General features: G+C 39.6%; 2 protein-coding genes across 2 annotated transcripts; one reads left to right on the top strand and one right to left on the bottom strand.

Annotated features, from left to right (window-relative positions):
- Positions 1 to 581: 581 nt before the first annotated feature.
- ciao2b (cytosolic iron-sulfur assembly component 2B) lies at positions 582 to 3,604 on the top strand. Its single transcript, XM_081616249.1, has 5 exons — positions 582 to 846; positions 1,069 to 1,146; positions 2,558 to 2,683; positions 2,851 to 2,896; positions 3,215 to 3,604. The coding sequence occupies exons 1-5, from the start codon at positions 718 to 720 to the stop codon at positions 3,313 to 3,315; spliced, it is 480 nt and encodes a 159-aa protein (XP_081472375.1). The 5' UTR covers positions 582 to 717; the 3' UTR covers positions 3,316 to 3,604.
- A 5,800-nt stretch (positions 3,605 to 9,404) lies between these two features.
- On the bottom strand, positions 9,405 to 23,727 carry LOC103476507 (uncharacterized). Its single transcript, XM_008428911.3, has 4 exons — positions 23,407 to 23,727; positions 19,827 to 20,889; positions 12,872 to 12,929; positions 9,405 to 12,005 (listed from the first exon to the last, which is right to left on the bottom strand). Exons 1-4 carry the CDS (start codon positions 23,659 to 23,661, stop codon positions 11,990 to 11,992), a joined length of 1,392 nt encoding a protein of 463 aa, XP_008427133.2. The 5' UTR covers positions 23,662 to 23,727; the 3' UTR covers positions 9,405 to 11,989.
- Between the last annotated feature and the right edge of the window lie 1,751 nt (positions 23,728 to 25,478).

Here is a 25,478-nt window from a genome sequence, read left to right as displayed (position 1 = left end):
ATCAGTGTAGAACAGAGAGACAAGTTTATTTTTACAAAATCATTCATTTGCAAGGTCATTTCAGTTGCTTTACAGTAAAATAAAACAATAAAGGAAAAGCTTAGGCATGATCAAAATACCTTAAGGCTTAAGGTATTTTGCGTCTTTGACAGAGTTGACGTAGACAGTAATGTTTTGGTTCTGATTTAATAGTCAGGCGTTTCTGCAAATTTTTCTGAGAAATTATTTTTTGAGCTCAGGAGCAGAGACTGAGCCTTTAACTTTCTGTTTTTTTTCCAAAAAAGTGTACTTCTGTTGATAACTTACCTTTACAGGTATTATTGGCAAACATGTTGGGTAAATGTGGCTTTGTGTTTTTTGGTTGTTGTTTTTTTTTTGGACACTCGAAGGCGCTTGTTGAGGCATTTAATTTAATTAAATAAATATGCCTTTTTTACATTGTTTGTGTGGTAAATGCTGAATACGTATGCTGTTTTAGGTCGAAATTAGCTAAAATCAGAAACAGCGGCAGTACCTTTGAACATAGAACGCCTTTGAAGCTCATCTTCTTTTATTCTTCTGTTCCTTTAAGACGCTCTCGTTGACGTTGTGTTTCCGCTAAACCCGGAAGTGCTCCGTCAGGTTGCTCTTTCCAGCACAACGCAGCACGACGGTTTATAATATATATATATATATACATATATTTTCCGTTTAAAGGCGTATAAAATATAGGTGAAAATGTCCGGAGGGGTCCAATTGGAGAATGCGAACCCGGTGATCTTCCAGCGCTCCGTGGACAGGATGCTAACAGCGTCCGAAGAGGACGAAGACGTTCACGACCCCATCGACGACAGGGAAATATTTGATATCCTTTAAAAAAAATGATGAAAATGTTCTGCAATTCAGGTTGTATTTAATGTAACTTAGCAAAATTGAGAAAGGTCCTAAAGTAGATAAAATTTATAGCAAACAATAAACCACTAAACATCCGCCTTTACTTTATATTATTTGATGCATAAGAATAAAAAAAGTTTGTCATGCAGAATAAATGCTGAATAAATGTTTGATGTTCTTTAACTTGTGCTACATCTGATCCGATCCATCAATGACCCGGAGCACCCGCTGTCTCTGGAGGAGCTCAACGTGGTCGAGCAGGTTCGAGTTAAGGTTCGTGTTTAAATTCTTATTAACCTTCATCACTAACGGGTTCTGAAAAAGATTCAGCCTCAAGCTTCAATGTATTTTATGTGACAGACGAACGAGGAGTTCTGCTTAAGTGTGAAATTAAAGAAATATTATACTTGTTGTCTATTTTGCTTTTACAATCAAAAATCTGAAAAGTGTGGCGTGCATTTGTGCTTAGCCCCTTTTACTCTGAAACAGGAAATGAAACCGAAACAGCCAATTACTTTCAGAAGTAATTTTGTATTTATTCTAGGGTATTTTTGCTAGTTGTTTTAGCAAGCCTGTTGCAAAAAGCAATTACTCGTGTGATAAAATAAAATGAGCTCAATTTTCTGATTATATATTAACCCTATATTTTGAAGGGAACAATTGTGCAAATTGAAATCAAAAAATAAATTTACTTAATGGAAAGAAGGCAACTTAAAAAAAAAAACCTGTCTTTCTACAAAATGTTTTAAGTGGTTTTCCGTCATATAGAAATAGATGTGTTTTGCAAAACTCCATTGGAGACGCACTGTCACGTGATCAACAGCCAGATGTTACTTCTGGTGAAAACGATCAAGACGACAGGAAGTGGTAGGAGGTTGACGGTTGTTTTTTTTTTTTTGTTTTTTTCAGACAATGTGCGTCTATTTCCACCAGAGCTTTCACAGCAATACGCAGTCCATAAAAAGTTGTCATTCGTACATGTTGTATCCATAGCTCTTCTGTAAAATTGCAGACTACAATTTCACCAAAACGTTTATTCAGGCCAAGTATAAGGCCTGAATAAGACGCCAGCGTCTCCTATGATGAGCTTTAGCGCCAAGGCTGAATTATGTGCAACTGTTTACATCCGTTGCTGCCGTGATTTGTAATGACTCATCGTGTGTCCAAATTATTTATGTATAATTTTCATTTAGTTTGTTATTTAATCACACCAAATGTAATCTCTAAATTGTGTTTTTCCAACATTAGTATAGTGCTGACTATGACTTGCGCACATGAAAATGCAGCCAATGAGTGGTTAGTAAAGTACTGCTACACCTATTGCCTGATTCCATTAAATTTCTCAACTTCGTCGATGATGCTTCCTTCCAAATGGATGTTTGATCTCTCAAAATGTGAAGAAAGATATTTTTTGCCAGCGACAAAATCTAAAGAAAATGACAAATGTCTTCCTTTGTCATTGGCCAGAAAGTAGACGCACTTCCGGAAGTTGACCTGAGATCCTTAGGGTCCTTCAGATTCCAGATTGGTATTTTCTCATCAGGGTTGGTCTGATCCACAAATTATGGAAGTGTGCTGGTAGAAGAATCTTCAACTTCAACAAAGTAATTTCCTCTGCTGCTCTGAGTAAATTCACAAATACAAGTTGAATTTTGGTGTGTTTTTTTTGTGTTTGTATCTTCAGGTCAATGATACAGAGAGTACTGTGAGTGTCGAGTTCACTCCCACAATCCCCCACTGCAGCATGGCGACTCTCATTGGTCTGTCCATCAAGGTCAAGCTTTTGCGCTCTTTGCCAGACAGGTTCAAAGTAAGTTTGCTTGGATATAGAAGATGATCATTAAATATCATCTGCTCTTATGAGTTGGTTGGTAAATAAAAAATGTACTGCAATATTATTATTATTATTATTATTATTATTATTATTATTATTATTATTATTATTATTTTAACTAGACTTTCTCTTTTACTACTCAGATTGATGTTCACATCACTCCTGGAACTCATGCCTCAGAAGAAGCAGGTAGAAACATGTTAAAGCACATTAAATATTTGAACGTACAGGTGCATATCAAACTGTTGAGAGAGAAAACCCAAAATCGAGATTCTTTACTTAAGAATCTCGTATATAAAATACAGATTTTACATAAGACCGATTCAAATGATTTTTAGTGCTTAAATTGGTGGCCACTGAAAGGAGTTGCTTTCAATAGTCACCAACTGAAAGCCAATCGATTGGCAATGCTTGATATAAAGCATTTCTCAAAACTTGATCAATGCTCCTTTTGTGACATTAAGCAGACTGAACAATACAGAAATGTATACTTTTTTCCATCTGCAGTGAACAAACAGCTGGCAGACAAAGAGAGAGTGGCAGCAGCTTTGGAGAACTCGTCTCTGTTGGAAGTAGTCAACCAGTGCTTGTCCAGCAGGACCATCTAAACATCTTGGACTGTACGATATTTTTCCTTTGTTTCCCAGTTATCATTTACCCATCAGATCACGTCTGTCTGTCTGTGATGTGGAGATGGAGCTGGTGTACATAACCAACCAGAAAGGCTACAGATTAGAAGCTTGTCTCCAAGTTGGCAAAGGTTTACGTCAGATGTTTCTTCAGTAATACATTTTAATATGTACTTTATTTTTAAACCAAAGTTTTAATGTACATCATTTGTTGTTACCTGTATATAATGTGCATATAGTTTTAGTAAAATATATCGCTCAGAAAACATCTTGTACTTCCAGCAATTATTCATTCAACATGTCTTTGCTCCCACAACCACAGATTAATGATTATTTGTTCTCTTTCCTGGACATTCTGTTCGACTTTTCAAGCATAAAAATCACAGTATACTTGGAGCTTTTGAAAATCTCAGACCAACTCAATCACGCAACGTTCAAGGTCACTTGCTCGGTTTAAATCTTAATACTATGGTCTTTACTATGATTAGGACCCTACAGATATCCAATATGATTACATTATTCACTATTTTTTAACAAGTATTCAACAGGTGTACTAAAAAAAAAAAGAAGTGGCTTGTGTATGCAGACACATATGCTCATTACTGGCTGTTTTCAATGCTTAAACAGCTGTCAAATACAGAATCATTATTCGTTCTGGCGCCCCCTGTAGCATGGCGCTTCCACTTTTTACGCCACTGATTAGCATATATATGTGAGCTTCAAATCTAATCATAAAAGGTTGTCCCATCTTGGTTCTGCAAATATGGGTTGTTATAAAATGTGTACTGTTTCAATTTGTCCACTAGGTGGTGTTCTATGTGTGGGAAATTCAGTCTGCCAGAACAAAGAGTCACTATGCCAAGACACATAATCACTGAACAGTTTTTCATTTATCCTTTAATGTGACAGGGTGTTTAACTAACTGAAGCTTATTTTAGAAGATAGCTTGAACACCAATGGAGTTATAAGATTTTGATCCAACCATTTCATAAATATGTGATAAGATTGAGAAGTAAATGCACTTGGATTGTTTTTACGTATTGGAAAAACCCCACAGTTATGACACAGTTGTCTTATTTCTGAATGGAAGTACCGCAGCATAAAATCTTCCTGAACCCAGGCCATCACAGTAGTGTTTCCTCCTTTGCCTGACCACGATCACAACCACGTTTTGTCTTGGATTTCCCTGCTTTGCCCGCGTCGGATACTCCACTGGACATGACCCTGTTTCTGTTTTTCGACTTCTGCCTCCTCTCTATATATACACGCACACACAAAATCGGCCACTATCAAAAATAAGATTCATCCCTGCCACCATGAAGCTCTTACATTTTTATAAAGAAGTATGGGAAAAAAACTATAACTACAACTATAACTAATAAAAACTATACTAAATAAAACTAGGCTATCATGAAAAACCCAAAACTAACTAGGGAGACCCAGACTTCCCTCACTTAGTCAGCAACTCTGATAAATCAAAAGATATCAGAGACCCATGTTGTAGACTACTGTGGGTGCTTTCCTCTTCTGTCTTTATAATTGTTGAATAGACTGTTTTCAACTTTGAGCTATCTGGTAAAACTGTCTGTGTTTGAACAGAGACCATTTTCTTTTCATAAAGACGGAGCTGTGTCAACCAGCGTTCATACTTTTTCTACGCCAAGGTTCTCTTGTCCATTTCCTCACATAGGGATGCCTTTGCTTTTCACAATTCTTGAAGAAGTTGTACGTGTTGTTGAACGTCGGTAATCGGCCCAAGTGGACAAGGATAAAGTCAAGGCATAGGGATTTGGGAGTTGTTATAACTTTGATTTTCCCAGGTACATTCTCTACCAGGCCACTTACTTGGGTTCGTTTGTCAGAAACCTCAGTTTGTGGATCCACTGTCTCAAGTGCTTTAAAATTGTCCGTGAAAAATGTTACATCCATTGAAGCGACTGGCGCAAGGAAGGTTTTCCATAATATCGGTATCTTCTTTACATGCTTACTCTTAAATGGTCATTTCTTTTTTTTTCCTTCTTTCTTTCTCAGTAATGTGATTTATGAAGGTTTTTTTTTTTTTTTTTTACGTTTAAAAGAGTGTTTCCCTCCACTTTCTGTAGGTGGGACCCCGGTAGAGGTGGGTCAGGTTTGCCCTGTGTTTTGTCTTGAAGGCTAAACTGTGCAACAGATTGGTTTCCCCCACACATGCAGAGGTTTCTGGAGCTATATTCTTTTAAGTGTTGATAGGCTGGTAGGTTTTATTCGTTGGATTCATATAGCCACATGGGCCTTTGTACATCAAAAATGTTTTTTTATTATGTCTGTCAGAACTGACCTCCAGAGGCTAATTGACATTTGGCATACACTTTCTGTCATACATTGATGCAGTCACGAGGTTTGTTTGAAGTTTCAGAAAAAGCTGGCTTCTTGGGTCTTTTTGGGACATTTGGGAACAATTAAATTGACAATTTTTTTAATATTCTTCCAAATACCAATATGTTCTCAGACTCTGGTTACAACTGGGCCATTTCATCTACATTACCAACCGTGCTTCAGTTGCGAACCATGCCTTTTGGGGGGCTGTCCAGCCAGCGTCAGCCTGAAACATTTATGTGGAACCATAGACCTGGGGTAGAATCCTGACATTTTCCACCATTATAATATAACGAATTCGTCCCAAAATGTATCATTTTTTAACACTCTCAAAAAAGCATATCCTTGAAACCTGGTTATACCCGAGACATTTCCTCTCCAAGCATGTCTTCAGGGATAAACATGGCTGGGCTAGCCACACCCAGGAACATGTACTCATAACCTGGGTAGACCTTGGACAGACCTCTGACCTTTTCCACCTATAAGTATAGTGGACTAAAATGCTCTAATTTTGAAACAACTGTGAAACTTCAGAATTATGAAAAGTCTAAGAAAAAAAGTCATAAACCATATGGGACCATAAAGCCTCTTACAATCAATGATTGCGAGAATTGAGAACCGCTGGGTTAGAGTCCTGCTGATGCAACATGTCACCTTGCAACAAATTTGAAATTATGTTTTCGTTAGCTGTAGATATAAAATCATAATTAACAGGAAAAAAAGGGGTTGAAACCACTAACCTACTTGGAAAAAATCTATGTAATGTCTTGAGTTTTAATTCCTGTTAATTTCTTTAGTGTGTGACTTGAATGTAAAACAGCTATGGACCGCTGAAGAGAAATACCTCAGGATGACCAACATCACACACCACTTGACGCAAACCATTTCTAGCCTATTTCAGTGTCCATGAAGGTGCTAATATTTTCCTAATAACACATATCCACACCAATACACAATAACTTGGAAATAACGAGTCATTTTCTACATAAAGATAGTTTATTAGCATATATTATACATAGATCTCTGGATATATAATTGTGATTATATAATACCAACAAGTCAAAAATAATGGCTGTAAGTAAATATTTATATAAAAGCAGATTTACTACTATTAAACTTTAAAAACATGTCTTTCAATATATATAGTAATTCCTGCTTGTTTCACCAAATCTACAAAAACAACATTTCACAGAGTCGGGAGGTTATACTGTGTTACCTCAGGATTATATGTCTATCTACGGGTCTCTGCACATACATTATTGTCAATGATTTTATATGGTCCAACAGAAACGTCACATCCTTCTCAAAATCGACTTCATCAGACGAGAGCAGAATTATGTCCTTCAGTGTGAAATGCCTCAAAACTTTCCACTTATAAATAAATTAAGGATTTGCCTTTTCTTCAGGAGATGGAAAACTAGGTAGAAACTATTTCCTGTCATATAACACTTCCAAGACTTAAGGCCAATCATCCTTAGCTTTAATAACGCGTACCTGTGCTTCATCTGTCAAATAAATCACAGGTTCAGACTTCTGAAGCGTTTCTGTGTGGAACGCTTCATTCATTCAACATGGATCCCAGTGAGGAAAACATTAAATGTGGTTCTGTTACTTAGTGAGATGAATAATTTTTATGGGAACAAAAGAGTATGGGAGAGACTGTTAACTTTTTTAAAATAAAATTCACAGAAGCCTGTTTACAACAATGTCTTCCTGTAAATGACAGCTTGAAGTTAATTTAATAATAGGCGGGCTACATTTTGAGTTACTGTTTCGACTTATTAAAGTGGGGTTCTGTAAAGAGCTTTTGACCAGTAAATCCCTTACTAAGCAGTCTATGGGGGCTGTGGGCAGAGAGATAGACACTTAGTTTTTGTTTTGTTCAAAACAGTAAAACTCCTCCTCTGCAGCTTTATCTGTTGTCAGAAAAAGCTTCACACACTCACATGTCGACACATTTAAGAACAATGAAAAAGGGTCTGATCTACGTAAACACTTAGCTATAAAGCATGATATATGTCTAATTTATGTCATGTAAATAAATAGTGAAAAACACTCTACACATCACTGTGAAAGGCCGACTTTCGCAGTGATGCTACCTTCCCAGGGAACTCTTGGAGGTTAATGCAATAATGGCATACGTGGGTGTTTGTGTGAATGTTTTTAGGAAAAAATGGCCGATGACTAAAAGAACTCGCATAACTAGTACATTATAACTAGATATTTTTACTTTATTTTAAAAGAAACTTTACATTCTCAGCCATCTGAATGTTAGGCCAATAGTGATAATATTTCTCTGTGTTCTGTAGAGTTCATAAAATAGGAACAGCTCTGTCAAGCAATATGAACTGGGAATGCCTCAGTATTTTTCAGCAGATCAATATACGTTCCAAGAAATAAAAACAGACATTTGCATAATCAGACAAGATGCCTGTTTAAATAGTTTGGTGAACTTGTTTCACCAAATCTGCGCTGACATATTTGAGTATGGATTTCTTTTCCCCCATGTGTACTTACTAGCTAAATTTGATGAAAGAGCTATTAGCTTATCTATTACCAGTAGAATATTTACTGTTCATGACCTCTTAGTAGAACCCCACATTTGCGAAAACATCTCTCCACAAGGTGGATTTCAAACCTTCATTAAAGAAATTTACTGAAGGAGTATATACGCCAAAATCTGAATTTCATTTTTTTTACTCTTACAGAGTTATAAGTATATTGGCACAGTGTTCTTTTTTGATACCAACATCTGGAGCAAAGCTCTTGTGGTACAAAGAACTTTTGAACAATCTAGCTTTTTTGAAAGAAAGAGCTTTGCTCTTTTGTACAATAAGCAGCAGAGTCATAAAAAAACAAATAAAAGTAGAAAATAGTGTAACTCAAAAGATGAACTGTAACATGTTAAATTACATGTTGAGTTGAGCAACATGTAATTGTTGTCCAATCACACGTGGTGTTGCTTGCTATTTATAAAAATCTTGCTCAAGGTACATTGTCACCGACCCAGAGGTGCACAAAATGGCGCACACACAAGCACAGCACCACACATTAGGATAGCTGACACAAAGTTTATAATACTGCAGCACTGTTGACATAGGAGCAAATATTGACAAAAAAAAAAGCTTAACAAGAAGCATTAATATTAAAAAACAAAGTTGTAACCCTGTGGAAAAACAGCGGAGTAAGGTGCTCATAACTAAATGCTACATTTTCAGAAGTTGTACACAAACCTTCCAATCTCACATCCATTGTCTGAGAACTGAAGGTAAGATATGCTGGTAACATTTGTTATATTTCATTATTTGGAACAGTTCTGTTAAACAATGTGACTACGTTGGTAATTTCAGACTAACTATGAGTTTATCAAAAAGAAATGTTGTTTTTGGTAATTGGATAATGTGATCTGTACCCTCATTTTTAATCTGCAAGAATAACTTTGTACTTATCCTTTGCTACTTGTGCTATACAAAAATACATATGGTTTGAATTTGATATCCAAGAAGTATGAAGTCAGGCTTAGGGAATAAATAAAGTAGTAACAATTATGGATGATTTCTTTACAAGGTTTGAAAAGAGATCAGATTATGCATGTCATAAACTGAAGGGGTATGCATTCATTTCACACTACCATTCCTATAGTACAAAAGATCATTGCTCATCACCTCCTCAGAATTAATTAAAGCTGCACTATGTAACTTTTATTTTTAAAAAAATAAAAAATCTGATATTTCCATATTTGTAACCATCACCATGTTGTGGCAGTATAATATGAAGCAGATAATCTGTGAAAAGGTTGTGCTGCTATTTCTGTCTGAGAAAATGTACCGCTTCCAGTCAAAAACAACCAATCAAAGCCAGGAGGAGTCTTAGCACTGCCAATCATCCTCACGCTAAATGTGCTAATGGCAGAGTAACGATTCTCCTATATAGGTAAACCGTTTATCCGCCGTCATCGGTGGCCATGCTGAATATCTTTAGCATTCACAACAGGCTCTGAAGCTTTTATTGTAGCAGAGAGAAAGGGAGGGAGTGAAGGAGGGATGATCGACTCCGCTAAGCTAAGACTCTTCTTCTGGCTCTGACTAGTTGTTTCTAATTAGCATTGGAAGCACTGGGAGAAGTAAAAGGAGCTCGTTGTTGTTGTTTTTTTCACAGATTATTTGTCTCAAATATGTTACAAATGTGTGAGAATATGTTTTTTTGTTGTATTTTTTTTTAAATAAAAGTTACATACTGCAGCCTTAATTCTCATGTTGCCCATAAACCTCCAAAAGTGTGAATGGGAAAATTAGTTACAGAAAAATGTTGACATCTTTCTTCTCTCTAGTCTGAAGAATCCCTAAAAACAACAAAGATTTTTTTATTAGCTATCCTCATGCCTGCTCCTCTCCCAGTAGCACATGCTGACTGATCATTCGCTAGATTTGTTTACTAAAAATATTTTTGTTCTTATTGTAAGCAAATATATAATTCGTCTATTTTTCTGTAAAGATGAGCAAGACTGTGGCCACAGAAACATCCTTGTGCGTTCCGTGGCATTTAGTAACTTTAAACATAAGATCCTCTTAATATCCAGTCAGATTCTGAATCCAAAGTCAGAAACGACCAGGATGTTAAATGACCTGGGTCAGAAATAACAGCTGCTGGTCTCAGAGACACCTTGTGGCCAAAAACAGCAGTTGTCTATGTTGAGCTGAGAGGCAGCAAGGCATGTGGCAACCGCAGCTGCAATTGTCATGTAAGTTCCTTAAGTGAAAGGAACTCAACTTTAGACTACAGTAAGGAACTTAGATATTTCTTCAATGGTGGTTCTGGTGGTGGAAGTTAATGGGTCCAAGTGATTTTAAGACTTTTAATTCCTTCCCTATTTCAGATTAAGAGATTAGTCCCAAAATTAGGCTTTGAAATCCTCTTTGAGAGGTCAGTAAACTTTTAATAAACATTAAAATTGAATCGACATTACAATATGTGTTGCATAAATATTATATTGAAGTTATCCTAGTATAAGTGTATCCAATACTGCAATTGGACAGGACAGCTCACCTTCATTAATTGGTAGATTTGTATACCTCAGATGTTTAATTCATTCATGCTCTGCATATTGACCATATATTTGGCCATTCTGCCCGTAAATGACCAAACCTGAAAATGTGGATACACTGTAATCAATACCTTCACCAAATACTGTCAGCCTGTCCAGGGCGTACCCCGCCTCTCGCCCTTTGGCCATTGGAGAAGCCACCAGGTCTCTCACTGCCCTGCAAGATTAAGTGTTTTATATGAATGGATCTTCAAATTTACATACAATTGTTTTGGTTGTAATAAATATCCAATAATGTTTAGGAAAATAATAAATTCTTAAAACTCATATTAACATTATCAGACAGATTGGTTTATGAACAATAAAATAGTTAACAGAATGTTGCATATTAATAAGACCTTATTAATATGTTTAAGGAGCATCGTGAGCTATAGGCTGTATCTACGGATCTGCTTACAAGCTACAAATGGGTTGATTGATTACAGTAGCAAGACGGTTTTGCTGAACAATATGTTATAATTTAAAAAAAAGAGCTTTGCACTGATCCACACTTACACTTCCCCTGTCCTTACACTGCCAGTCTTTTTGGAACCTCCTGCACCAACATCTCCATTGCCTATTGTTAGAGGACAAAATTATTGAAACTGCCTGATGATGATGGCCAATGCAGCAAGAGAAAATATCTTTTGAATTAGAGTTTGTGCTTTAAAGGTATGTTTTGTTCCAAAGAAGGAGCCTTATTTAGTACCCAGGTGTTTGCAGTGTTTCGAATGCCAGCTGTTATTACTGTTGAGGGGGTTTTTAACCTTCAGTGTTAGTATCAGACGTTGCTTCGCGTATCGAGCGTCTTCTATGAGGATCCTGTCTGTCAAAAGAGGTAGAACCATATTGTTGGCAACAAGGATTCTGAGCAGCTTTAGTCATTTCTTTCTCTTTCTTTTGGCAAAGAAGGGATAAGTCCTCACCTATCCAACACGACGAACATCTACTGTTACCTAGTAGAGATGCATAGTAGCATTAGCAGCAACAGGAGAAAGGGCAGAATGTGTGTTTCCAGAGTTTCACCTCTCAGTGGCCGTGTTTCATTCTTCAGCGTCTTTGTTTTACGCCGATTCCTTTTCAACCATCTATCCACCCAGTTAAACATTGGTCCATTCCCCCCCCACCCCCCTCCCGTTTCTCTCTCTGTCTCTGTGGTGTGTGTGCATGTGTGTGTGTTGCCAGAGCAGCATCAGATCAACAGGCGTGTCCTGGTCAGGAGGCGTCAAAGCTGAAAGACAAGAAGGTAACGAACAACTGTTTTCAACGTATTTGTTGACTCAACAGAAAGCAGGGATGTGTCTTTCCAGCAGACACATCTGACCTACTGCACATTAAATATTAATTTCTCCCTTTTTCCACTGCCAACTAAAAAAATTTCAAACTTGTGACTCCAACTGGCCTGAGGGAACAGATCTACATTATTTTAAACTTTAAGGTTTAAAATAACTTTAAAGTTATTTTAAACTTTAAATAAATAATACATTTTCCTCAAAACACAGAACTCAATTGAAACACAGTTTCAGAATAATGATAGATACATTGCTGGCTCAAGTTGTACATGGGGATTTGTCTCCATCATATGGCTAGATAGAAGTACTACACTATGGTAGGAAAATGTTTCTCACCCGTTCAAAAATGACATTTAATTTATCCGTAGATGGAGTCGGACAAGATTTAGCTATACTGACAATAAAGCATGTCAAAAGTTGTTCAACTTATGACAAGAATGATATTAATTATGTCTTTTAATCCTAAGGAACTAATAAATGTACACATTTTGTGACTCAAAGCAATAGAAAGGAGTGGATGGCCTTTGATTTGGAGAAAAGCACCACACTTTGTTTCCCACATTGGGAAACAGAAGACTTCCTGTTGGAGTTCTTCCTTTTTCTCATTTCAACTGAAGAAACTGCAAAGCTGCACCCCCAACTGACCTGGAGGCGCAGGACTGAATTATTTTAAGATATCTTTTTTTAAAAATACTTCATTGTGAAGGTGTGGCAATGAGTCACAATCAAGAGGAAATTTGAGAGGTTTTGCTGGCCAAGCTAGATGGTGATTTGGCTCCATCGTGTGGCCAGATAGAAGGCTTACCTGTCCCAAAGCTTTACAGTCCGACAGGAATTGGTGCAGCAGCCAGCAGATATCAGTGCTGCAAAAGTCACCACAAGCAACAATTAGAATGTGTCATGGCTCTGATTTAAGTGTTTGAAGACAGTAAATATTGTAGCCTGACAAGTAAAAAGGTTCTCTGGATGAACCTGTGTTGCTCCACCACTCAATCCATCTCTCACACACTCAGCCAGCTCTTGTTCATTTGGTGACCTGCTTACGCCTCTGGTTGTGTCCCAAGGGTCTAGCCTGTCAGAGAGACACACTCTACTGTCTCTCTCTCTCTTATACTGGGCAGGACTCTGGTCTGGTGCACAGCTGTGTATTCTGTTTTGCTTCAGTGCACCTTACTGTGTCTGTCAAGCCCATTGACAAATGGAGAAACAGGCACGACTTAGGAAGAGGACGCTTGGACGTCGTTCGGTGAATGCTGTCTGAAAGTCGAATATCGAAAATTAGGACCTGGTGTCCAGCAAACATCACAACGTTCACTCTGAACATTCACTCACTATGAAAAAATTGTTTGCTGTATTTTTACTTGATCACTTTAAATATCTTTTATACAAATATTCTGCATTCGCTAGGAATTCCATTCGTTCTTGATATTTTCATACAAAAGACAGATACTATCAGGCATAACATCTTACAGGTAAACAAAGGCAACACAGTACGTAGTATACACACATAAAAGGACTGAATGGTAAATTCATACGACACGCTTCTAGTTTTACCAACTACTAAAAGAGCTTTGCACTAGACTCACCCAGTCTTGCAGCTGTTAGGAATTATTTCAGGATATATGAATCACATCACTGCATACAGGCCAGATAAAAGTGTTCAGCAGATCTCATCAAACAGCACCAAGACAAAGAAGAAATGGTTTATGTCTTTAAATAGGGATGAAGCACCCAGTCCACCATCAAAGGACACATTCACACTAGAAAGAGGTCAATGAATCCAATTCTTATTCTTCACAAACACACACTTTCATGCAAAGTGCATATACAGTATGGCATTAATTTGAATACATAACAGAGGAACATGCTTGGGGCTGACACCTGGACACTATTGTTTCCCATCTGTTCGTTTTTTTACCAAGATATTTTCATTAGGAGCATTTGCATGTGTGTATGACTGGAGTGTGTGCACGTGTGTGTGCATGTGTGTGAGGTGGTCACTGCAGGTCTGGGGTTGGCATAATTGAAGATAAAAAGGGACTTCAAAGCTGACAGGAGATAAAATGGCAGGGAAGCAGCTGCTGTCCTAGTTAGCATGTCTGTCTTTCACAGGACCTCCAATCATAAATTACACAGAAATAGAAACACACACACACGCACCACGCACACACACAGTCACTCATATTACATAAGATACAACATTATAATTTTTTAGGCATATTATAAGCATTAGATGAGCCGCTTGACTTTCTTATTGAGCTGTGTATTATTTTTGATCGCTAAGAAAAACTGATGAGAAGAAGTAACTACTTTATGTACAGTACATAGAATCACTGAAAAAAAGAAAATGTCTGACTGCTAATAAAATCTCGCACACCATGACTCAACAGTTTGTCGATCCACTTTTAGCAGTATTTTCCTGATTGAGCTGCACATGCGTGCATTTCTGACCAGCTAAAGCATCTCAATCATGTTTAGGTCGAGATTTTAGGTCGAGCTTTTACATTCATGCAAGAGACTGAATATTTGTCATCTTTGTCACACACAGAAACTATATATATAGGCCATGGTGCATTCTGCCACCCATTTGTTGAGACCATAAATTTATTTACCATTTCGTCCATAAACTACACTTGCGCTAAGCCTCAGCTACATAACTGGATTGCAGACTTCTATGTTCCATTTATATGCATGTGTCTGTGCCTCGCCTGTATGCATACACCCACTGCGCACTTTGCCATTACTCTGATCGCTCAGCTGGACGAGGACAATCAACACATCACATCATCACAAAAGCCCAATAGGAAATTAATAGAGAGGAACATGTCTAAATAACATTTAAAACAAATTAAACAACTTATTTAACTTCCCTTTGGGATCAATAAAGTATTTTTGAGTTTGAAATAAACATACTGTGGAACACCGTTTGTGTCCTGTGGAGCTGTGGAGTTGAGCATCAGTCATTGTTCTGTTAGTCCAGAACTGACCTCGGAGTCTGAACTTCCTTTGTTGATTATTATGTGCAGTGGTTTCCAAGCAGCATAAAAACACATCTATCACAGCGCTTCATTCAAGCCTTTTCTCCATGCGACAGACAATTGTGCCTGCAAGCCTCTAAAACAAGAGTACATTGGCCACTGCAGAACAACCTTAACCAGTTAGTGAGATGGGTGGGAGCTGGGGGAGATCTAGGTGGAGGTTGGGGTAGTTTAGCACCATCACTATTTCGATCTGTCCTACGTGATGGAGGCTAATAGTCTTGTCTTTCTTCATCTCAAGGTCAGTTGTTTAGTAAAAACATGAACTGTTATAAACAGAATAAGTTCGGAAAGTTGCTTGGTGCCCATTGAATTATTTAGCACAGCGACTGCAGTGGAGACAGACCTTCAAAGTTAAAGACCCTTCATTTGTAAAGGTACTGGTCTGTGATGGAGGCTCCCTGATTAAGATTTACACTGGCTGCATGCAAGGCAGCACCAAGAAGAGGGGAACTGCTCTCAAAGATGGGGTTGCTAAGAAAGAGAGCCATGTGATGTCGGAAAGAATAAATCAAAGTAGAAACAATGACAGGTGGAGGAGATGGATGAAAATCAGAAGATGGCTATCTTCTTGTGCAGGAGCAATGGACATATTGAAAGGCAATAGAAAACCATTAACACCTATAGATTAAATGCAAGATATGTTGGACAATGATTGATTTTGTGAATACTATGACACATATCTATCGTTTCCCTTTTTGCTAATAGAAACTATTTTATAAAATATTTCTGCAGCTGTTTTTTGTATTTTACTTGTCCTGTCTGTCAGAATTGTCAACTTGAGGCCCAACACATTTACTTCCACAAGCAGAGCTGGAGGAGCCATTTATCTTGTGTTCCTGTGTTTATGCCCACTAGGGGGTGTATTTCATTTTGTGTGCTAAGTATGTTGGAAGGGGATGTGGTTGCTTAAGATCAAGTAATTCTGCTCAGGTGTTGCTAATGGTAAGGGGCTGTGTGTGGCTGCTGTGCTTAGTTTACAGTTATGGTGGATTTATTTGGTTCTAAATGGAAATGAGACTGTGAATGGACATTGTGAAGGAAATAAATAACTACGATTATAAGTAAAAATGAAGATTTGCATAGTTAATTTTCATTTCAGCATTTCTGATGGCTTGACCCTCCACAGGGAAACCTCATCTTCATCAGTCTAACATTTCCTTCCCTGCATGTTTATTAAACTATTTTATTGCTCACATAGCTGTGGCCTACCTGTTATGAACTACTTATTGCTTAGATGGCAAGGCCTGGTAATTTTACTTTTCTTCACCGAGAAATCTTCCAGCACTTCTTGTTAAGAGCCTTTGTAATAAATCAGATCAACAACTCCTGTCCCCTGGTCCGCAGAAAGGACTGCACGTTCCGAACTGTAATCTTCCTCTGAATGCTTCACATTGTGCTGCAAGAACTCTAATATGAACAACCGATGCTCAGACACACACGTACAGCACTCATTCCCAATCTATGGCTGTGGTGATGGTGCTCTGAGACTGAGGGAAATGTGCGAGCATCGTTGGGAATTTACTTAGCAGCGCGGCCCAGCTGATGTAATTCTCAAGGGTCTATAGGTTATAAACCAATATCTGTCTGGCTCTGTGCTTCACGCTGCTCCAAACAGATTACTGTGAAACAAGAGGTGACAGCAGTGAGAGAGGGAGATAGGAAAAGACAGAATTAAATGTAAATGTGCAGCGTACCAGAGCAACTGCGAGCTGTCTGGAAGCTGACAGAAGCCCAGCTGATTTTATTTTGGAGACGCACACGACTAAAGGAGTCATGCTGTGCCTTTAGGCGGCACGTCCAAAAGCACATGTGCTGCTGTGTCTCCTCTAACTGTTTCTCCCTGGATGCAATATTCTAAGAACTGCTTCTGAGTGGAAGGACATTTCTAGAAGCTAAAGTACCCAGTTGTCAACAAACTTCCAATAACGATGCACCAAACACAAATTCAAATTCAAAAGTATTTTATTGATCCCAAAGAGAAAATAAATGTTGCTGTAACTCGTATTCAATTCAAAATTCATGACAGTTATTTTAAGTATAGAGAAAAATCTTAAAATGTGTCGTATTTATATTCTTCCACCTCTTCTCCCATGACGGAAATAGGATTTGACCTAACACTTCCTCTCCTCAAATCTACATGACATTGTTCTTTCTTTCAATGCCATGCCACAAAGCGGTCCACCAACTCTCTCTGCTCAGATTCTTGTCCATCTTTGATACACCTGACAATTGCAGAATCATCTGAGTATTTCTGTAGATAATGGGAGTCTGACTCCCATTATCAGTCTCCAATCTGGAAGCTTGAACTGTACAGAGAAAAAAGGAATGGTGAGAGTACAGTGCCCTGCAGTGCTCCTGTGTTGCTAACCATCTTGTTGTTAGATGCACAGTCCTTCCCTTCAGTCTCACAAACTGTGGTCTGTTTGTGAGGTAGTCATAGATCCAGGTGATTGTTGAGGCCTCCGCCTGTGTCTTCTGGAGTTTCTCACAGAGCAGATCAGGTTGAATTGTGTTAAATGCACTGGTGAAATCAAAGAACATGATCCTCACAGGGCTGCCTGCTTTGTCCAGATGACAGTGGGTTTGTTGAAGCAGGTATATGATGGCGTCTTCACCTCCGACTCCACGGGCAATAAGCAAACTGCACAGGATCCTGATATGTGCTTGTCTGTTTACTCAGGTGGGCAAACAGGAGTTTCTCCAGGACCTTCATGATGTGGAATGTAATGGAGCGTTCACACCAAACATCTGCTTTACATTCAAAATCTATGTGGAGGCGCGTCGAGGGCCGATGCGGCACGTTTCAAGCATTTAGCGCAGTGTGATTTGAACTGTTTGGAGAGTTTTGAGTGTTTGACGCATCAAGAGCGTCCAACGTGTCCAACAGAAAACAACGGCTAGAGCTGACACGCTCTCGACGCGCCTCCACATAGACTTTGAATGCACACCAGACACGCAAAACGCTAGGTGTAGAGCAAAATGTCAAGCATCTGGATTCAAAGTGCAGACGCATCGAACCTGAAGCGTCGGACGCATTTTTGACTTGCGTAACGTGTTTGGTGTGAACGCACCATAAGAGCAGCAGATCTATAATCATTGTTGACTGAGTGAGTTTTCTGCAGTATCTTTTAGTGACTACTTTCAGTTTTCTTCTTTGTCGTTTTCTTTATATAGCTTTGAACTTTTAGTACCGATCCTGACCAAATCAACCTTCTCTTTAAGAATAAAATTAGAAATTTAATAACGTTAAATGGTAAAAGGCATGCATTTATATGGTGATCTAACAAGTCAGAGATCTCCAAAGTGCTTCACACTTCAATCAGTCATTCAGCCTTTCATCCACCGATGGTGGAAAGCAACATTGAAGCCACAGCTGCTCCGAGGCAGACCACCGTACCCTCTGACCCCCAACGGGCCCTCTGACCTCCACCAGCAGGCAAGACGGGTGAAATGTCTTGTCCAAGGATAGAATGGCTCGTAGTTTGAATGAACCGAAGATTTGTCTCAATGGGTAGCAAATACTTTAAAGCTTTAAACATTTTTAAGAAACTCACCAACTCTGAAGATACTTAACTTTAACTTCCTGGATTTTTTCCACTTAGTAACAACAGAAACACAAAAGATTGTGATTGTGAGTGAAAACTGGTAGCTTCAATTTACTAAATAGTGAGTTTACTGATTGCCAAGAGATTTTCTTTTTGTATTTGGTCAAGTCAGATATAAAATGCCTGATTACAGTCAAAAACTAGTTTCAGAATGCGTCTTTACTTGCAACTACAACAGAATGAAGAACATGTAGAAAACAGAATACTATTCACTAATATCACAGAATTATATTAGTGTTGTAAGATGATCAATATCATTTTGACATATTTTAGTATATTGTTTTAGATGTTTGGCTCAATTGATTGAAGTTAATAATGCTATCAGTTCAAACGAGCAGGACGAGCTAAATGCATCACACGACCATGTTTTTCTCCCATTCTTTCACAAGGCAGCTATCAAGACATTTCCACGACTCTGCTTTGATAAGCTGCCATCAACTGCTGGTCTGTCAGACCAAATCATGATTAACATCATCTGTGCTTTAAAATCAGAAAAGGACTCTTCAGAAGGCCGATATGTTTCTTGTTCTGTTTTTTTGTTTGTTTATGCACAGTCCAGAATGTATAAGATAACAAGGCACAAGGGCAATAATGTGCATGTGTAAGCAGCTCCTGGCTGCTGCTGCTGATTCTCTCTGCTCCTGACTGAGCAGAGACAAAGCTGAGAAAAGTATTCCTGTAGGAGTGCAGTATATACGTGAATACACACACACACGCACACACACACACACACGCACACACACACACACACACACACGCACACACGCACGCACGCACGCACGCACACACACACATGTATAAGTATGTTAACATATTAAGATTGCTGCAATACATGTATCTGTATTGAACTGTTCATAATGTGCCGTCTGTTCGATACGCATTACGTATCGAACAATTCGTCTGCTTCACCTAGGCTTCATTATTCATTATTATCATATCTTCCTTTAACATCTGAATCAAACAAAATTAGTATTGGCAGGTCGAAGCTTTGCAAAAACTGAAAACTGGATATACAATTCTGACTATTGCATCTCTTCTAATGATAAATCTAGCAACCATTTAGCAATAATTTAGCAGTAATATTAATATATGACTTAAGAATGAATGCGCCTACCGTTGTACAGACTCTGATGATGGGGGCTCATCTCCTCTCCAACAGCCCTTCTCTGAGCCCTCTCCCTGCCCGGGGACCTGCTGCTGTGCCTTCCCTTGCTGTTCTCCCCTCCAGGGCTGTGATGGTAATTATGATGGTGCCGCATAGACTCTGGACTCCCAACAATCACCCGGCCTTTCCTCAGGTACTCCAGGGTCCCTGATGTGGGCTGCTTAGCTTCAGGACCTTTGCAGCCAGCCCCCAGATTGTCTCCCTGGAACCTCCTCTGACTCAGCTCTGGGCTGGACTTAGCCGACCCCTTCCTGCAGCCTGGTGACGCGTGCCCTGACATCAGAAATGGTTTTTGAGCTAGTAGCTCAGAGCTGGAGGGTTTGGAGTTGGAGGCACAAGGTAGCCTGGTGGGGGATTTGCTGTTTTTTTCAGGCCAAGGTCCTCCAAGCCCATAGGGTGCTAGGTTTATAAGGGAGCCGCCACGGGGGCGGCAAGACTGAGGGAAGGTTTGGTACTCAGGGGTTGAGCTGTTTCTCCTATCTGGAGATTCACACATATCTCTATGTTTCTCCAAGGAGGAGTACCTTGGCCCTGATCCTGGGCTCGCACTGGAGCTCAGGGTAGGTGACTTGTGGTGTGGTTTATCGGGGCTATCCGTGCTTCCTGCGCTGGAGGTACTACTCCCATCGCCAACGTCCCGCAGCAAGCCAGGTGTAGGCCCGCCCCCTCCGAGCTGAGACAGGCTGTTCTGGCTGTCTATTGAGCTCCTGCAGCCAGGATCTCCCTGGGTGTGGGCCCCTCCTCCAGCTGTGGCAGCGGCTCGCTCCTCCTCCAGCATAAAGCACACCTCCTTAAGCTCCAGATTCTCCTGGACAACCTCCATCTGCCGCTGCTCCAGCTCCTTTAACTTCTGCAGGTAGACGGCCACCTCCTTCCTCATCAGCCCCGCGCTGAAGCGGCCCAGGCGCTGCCACTCCCGCGACACCCGCTTCCCCTTCTGCCGGTCGTCATCCAGGAAGCAGCACAGGTCCCGCAGCTCCTGGTTGTCCTCCTGCAGTTTCTGGTTCACGTCCTGGTTTACATAAAGCCAGCATACACACACACACACACACAAATAGAGAGCAGATAAGCAGGGAATGACGTGCACATTTCTGTTGTGACTGATCATTTGCTGACAGACGAGCCTCTCCGCTTAATATTTTTAGCTACTTCCCAAACCTTAATGACAATTTTTTTTTTACCTTTTGAACTGTTTGGATAAAATGATCAAGGACAAATGTAGGTTTTTGCTGTTAAAGTGAAACTGAACCTGCAGCTAATATCTGATCAAACTATTAAATATCTGTGCTGACATTTCTCAAGATAAGTCCAGATGGAGAATCGATAACAACCTACAGAAAAACATCATAAAGAAAACAGCCAAAGCAGACGTTTTGCCTCTTTGTCCTGACATAGCCACTGGCCTATTCCAATTTCAGTACATGGTGTAAAACATAAATAAAAACGCAATACAATAATTTGCCAATTCTTTTCAACTTACATTCAATTGAATTCACTGCAACAAGACATTTAATGTTCAAATGGATAAAATTTATTGTGTTTTTTTTAAATCTTCACTTATTTGGATTGACCTGTTGTCGTGTTTGTTTTGTATAAACAAGGTTTCCTTCAGAAAACTTGCTAAGTCTGGTGGTTGGGGCACTTTGCAGTCATTCATCCAGCGGTCCGTTGAGATTTTGAATTAAAACATTTTTAAAGTTGACAGGAAATTTGAAAATATTACTTGATTATGTGTTATTGGAAGATTAATACCTGAACACTAACTATAAAGTCTTAAAAATTGCAGACATGAAAAAAAACCTAATAAATAAGCAATCGTAAGCCTGGTGGGGGCACAAGTAAAGCCTGGTGGTCTGCCAGGCTTTACTTTCCCCACACGCAGCACGGGAAAGTGCTGCATGTGATTCACACGTTACAATACTGAATTCCACCGTTCCTTTATGAGGTTAAAATTTATTTGTGCAAATGACAGGTATGATTGTGACGTGAATGGGTTGAGCACAGGTGGCAGATGGATCACCTATAGAAGGAAAACAGGAAGCTACTGGCAGCAGGGACTCAGCCGATGCCCCTTCCAGGAAGTTGTGACCGAGCGATACAACCCAATACACCTGAGATTTTATGTTACAGATTTACACAAAATAATTCATATTTGTGAAGTGGACGGTAAATGATAAGTTTACATTTCATTTTTTTTAAGTATAGAGAAAATCTTAAAATGTGTCCATCTATAGTCCCCAAGAGCCAACACTTAGAACCAGCTCTGGCTACAGGTCCAGCTGCAGAGCTTTTTGGGTTGGTCTCTACCAGCTCTAAACATCCAGACCAGGCTATCAAACTCAGCTTCATTTTGGGCCATATCAAAAATTTGAATGTTCTTAAAGGGCCAGTTGTGCCAGAATGTATAAATAAAACCAATTAAACTGTTAAAATATTGTTAAATAGCTAACCTTCCAGGATTTTCTGACTGTTTTGGTGGCTTTTGTAATCAAAATCACATTTTGCGATGCCAATTTAGAAATATTTGTAAGAAATTTTTATATTTGTGCTAAAGTATGACGTCAAATCTGGTTCTTTATTTCTTGTTTTATCGGTCACAGATTATAACTGGATGTCAAGTAAGCCTGAGGCAGCAGTGACTTTTAAACCCCTTGTTTGACCAATTTTGAGAAAAACCTGCAGTAAAATCAGAAAGAAATGTGGAGATCTGTTGATTTTGTGTACATTTTTGAGGTTTTGTGAAAAACTGGAGTGACTTACTGATGTAATTTAGTCTAGAGGGCCACATAAAGAGCTATGTCGGACCAGATTCTGCCCCCGGGCCTTGAGTTTGACCCATGTGATCTAGACTACGTCAGTCTGTATGGACATCTATGTTTGTTCCTCCACAAAGCAGATGAAGCTCATTCCGATCGTATGGAGAACATCTGTGAACATCAGTTTAAAGACTTCACACAGATTCTTAAGCTGGATTTCAACTCTTCCTTTGATCCAAATCCTGAACACTTACCACCCTGTAAGTGTTCAACCTGGGTGTCCTGCTGGAAGGTGAACTTCCACCCTCGTCTCCAACCAACAGGTCGTCATCTTCCGCTATCGTTCCGTGTTGAGCTCCATCTATCTTCAAGTCAACTCTTACCAACATCTCTCTGCTTCTGAAGTTTGCTTACATTGGATTTTATTCAAGCGTATCCGTGTAAATGGGGCTGAAAACAAATGCACGCCAATTCTTATTATTGCATTAGTTGAAGAATTTTTAAAAAATCACGAAGTGCTACTTTGAGTCTGTCACATAAAATCGAGGGAAATTTGTGGTTGGAACATGGGAGGGAAAGAAATGTGGCAAAAGTTGAAGTGGTGCGAATACTTCTACAGGATGTGTTTGCAGCGACTCATTTTGACATTCCACACAGATGTGCACCCTGACAGCATGCTCCCTGGCTCCCCCTGTAACTCAACGAATTGAAACCCTGAGGGGGCCCCTGCTGCTGCTCCTCTGCTCCCCGGGCCCCTCCCCACTCTTCCTCACCTTGAGACTCCGGATCTCCGTGAGGTGCTGCTGAAGCCTCCGGTTCACCTCCCGCATCAGATTGCCGTGCTCCACGATGACGGCCCTCTTCTCCGTCTCCGTCTGGCGCAGCCGCCGCACCAGCTCCGGTTTGCTCCACCTCAGCAGCTCCTCGTCGGGGATTTTGGCGACATCCTCCGCCGGACGCTCCGCGCTCTTGGACAGAGGCTGCTGCTGCTGCTGCTGCTGCTGCTGCAACGCGCCCTTCTCCATCATTCCGGTCAGGGACGGGAAAGTGCTGCGTGTGGTGAATCCGAGTGAACCCGAGCTCAGATCACAACTCTGACTTTTTTGCACGGTCCTCTTTTTTGCCGTACTATGTCCGCGAAATTACATCCCGCTCGTTTCGACCCACGCCCATGTTGCAGCTTCGGCTCCAGCACTCGCCCCGCTTTATTCATGCTGTTAGAGCATCATCCTGCAATCCGGGTGAAACTCCGAACAGAGTCTGGAACCGGCTTTAAAGGGTGGGTTCCTCCAGGTGCATGCCGGCCCTTTTGCGCACTGCCGTTGCTCAGTGCGCACTATAGCTGTCCGGCAAATGAGAAGGAAGAGGAGGAGGAGTAGGAGGAAGGGGGGCTGCAAGGAGAGCAGGCTGCAGGTTCATATCCAGAGAGCCAGGATGATAAGGTGTGGTAGTGATGACAATAACCCGGATCCTGCTTCAGTCCCGCCCTCTACACTAAAGCCGCTGGTCTTTTGGCGCCATCTAGTGGACACTAACATTTAAGAGTGCTGGGTTTGAACTACAGCACGTAGCTCATGTTCATGTTCATGTTACTTTTTTAAATTTATTTTCTGCCCAAAAATATACATAATGTTGTCATGAGCCAATTATTAATTATTGACCCAGTTATTATTAATTATTGGCACTGTTTTTCTGATCATTCTTTTTATTTTTTATTTAATTTTATTTATGTATTTATTTTTTGCAAAAATAAAACACTTCTTTGGTTTACCAAAAAAATAGTAAATGTGCAGCATATCACCAGATTTTTTTTTTCAACAAGGTCATTTTAAATTAAATAACATCTGTGTGTGACTTCCTGTTTGTGATGAAAATATATATTTTCACCACAATGTGTGTGTCCAATAAACATTACATGATTTCTTTTTCAGAACGGCAGAATGTTACAAACCAAAATCTCTAGCAGTTTACAACCTAAGCAGTTGTGGCTAAACAGGGTAAAAACACGTCGGCTGATCAAATCCAAACATTTTCTCCATTCAGAGTGATTTCCTGGACTTCTGCAAACTTTTTAAATGTTAAAAAAAAATCCTTATTTGTACACACTTCATTTTACAAACCATTTTAAATAAATCTTTAGTTGAGTTGAATTTATTTGTACAGCACCAATACCCTACAAATGTCTTCTCAAGGCACTTTACAAACAAAACATTCAATGTAACGATACAGGTAGTTACTTAACTCTGACCTGGAATGTTGGGTCAAACCTTTTTTTTCACAGCTTTATCATAACTAACAAAAACACTTTCTTCCCAGAAGGAAGTTCAAAACAGGCCTTTATGAGTCACCAACAACAAAATCTGCAGAATGCGATGCAGCCGGTTTGCGAGCCAAGACGTGAATTTCCCTGATCTCCTTTGAGAATATTCTCAGAAGCTGCTGTTCCTTCCCCCCTTCATGTGTAGTGCGAAGATGGTTTCCACTGTTCTGATTAATCAGGGTTTATTTTGGTGTTTGAACTATTAACATAAACAAGCAGCTGTAGGAGATTTTAGAAGGACTCTCAAGTATCTGCAGATTTTAGCTGATTGTGGATGGTTGGGGTCAGACAGCTGGTTTTCCTGTAACAGTAAGTCACTTCTCAGAAATTAGCAAGTTTAGCAGTGAGTACATGAGCTTGATTGAAAGCCTAAGACCCTCCTCCCGATTCTGAATGGTTGTTTCTAGTTAGTCAGAGCGATACATTTCTTGAGACCACAATAGTAGCACAGGGAGGCACTGGAGAAAATCGATCCTTCCACAGATTATCTGTCTCTTAGCATACTGTCACAACATGGTGACAGTT

Source organism: Poecilia reticulata, chromosome 15 (assembly GCF_904066995.2).
Source record: "Poecilia reticulata chromosome 15, P_reticulata-male-v2, whole genome shotgun sequence".
Taxonomy (NCBI): domain Eukaryota; kingdom Metazoa; phylum Chordata; class Actinopteri; order Cyprinodontiformes; family Poeciliidae; genus Poecilia; species Poecilia reticulata.
The sequence above is the reverse complement of the archived record's forward strand: the minus strand, read 5'-3'. Positions and strand labels throughout refer to the sequence as shown.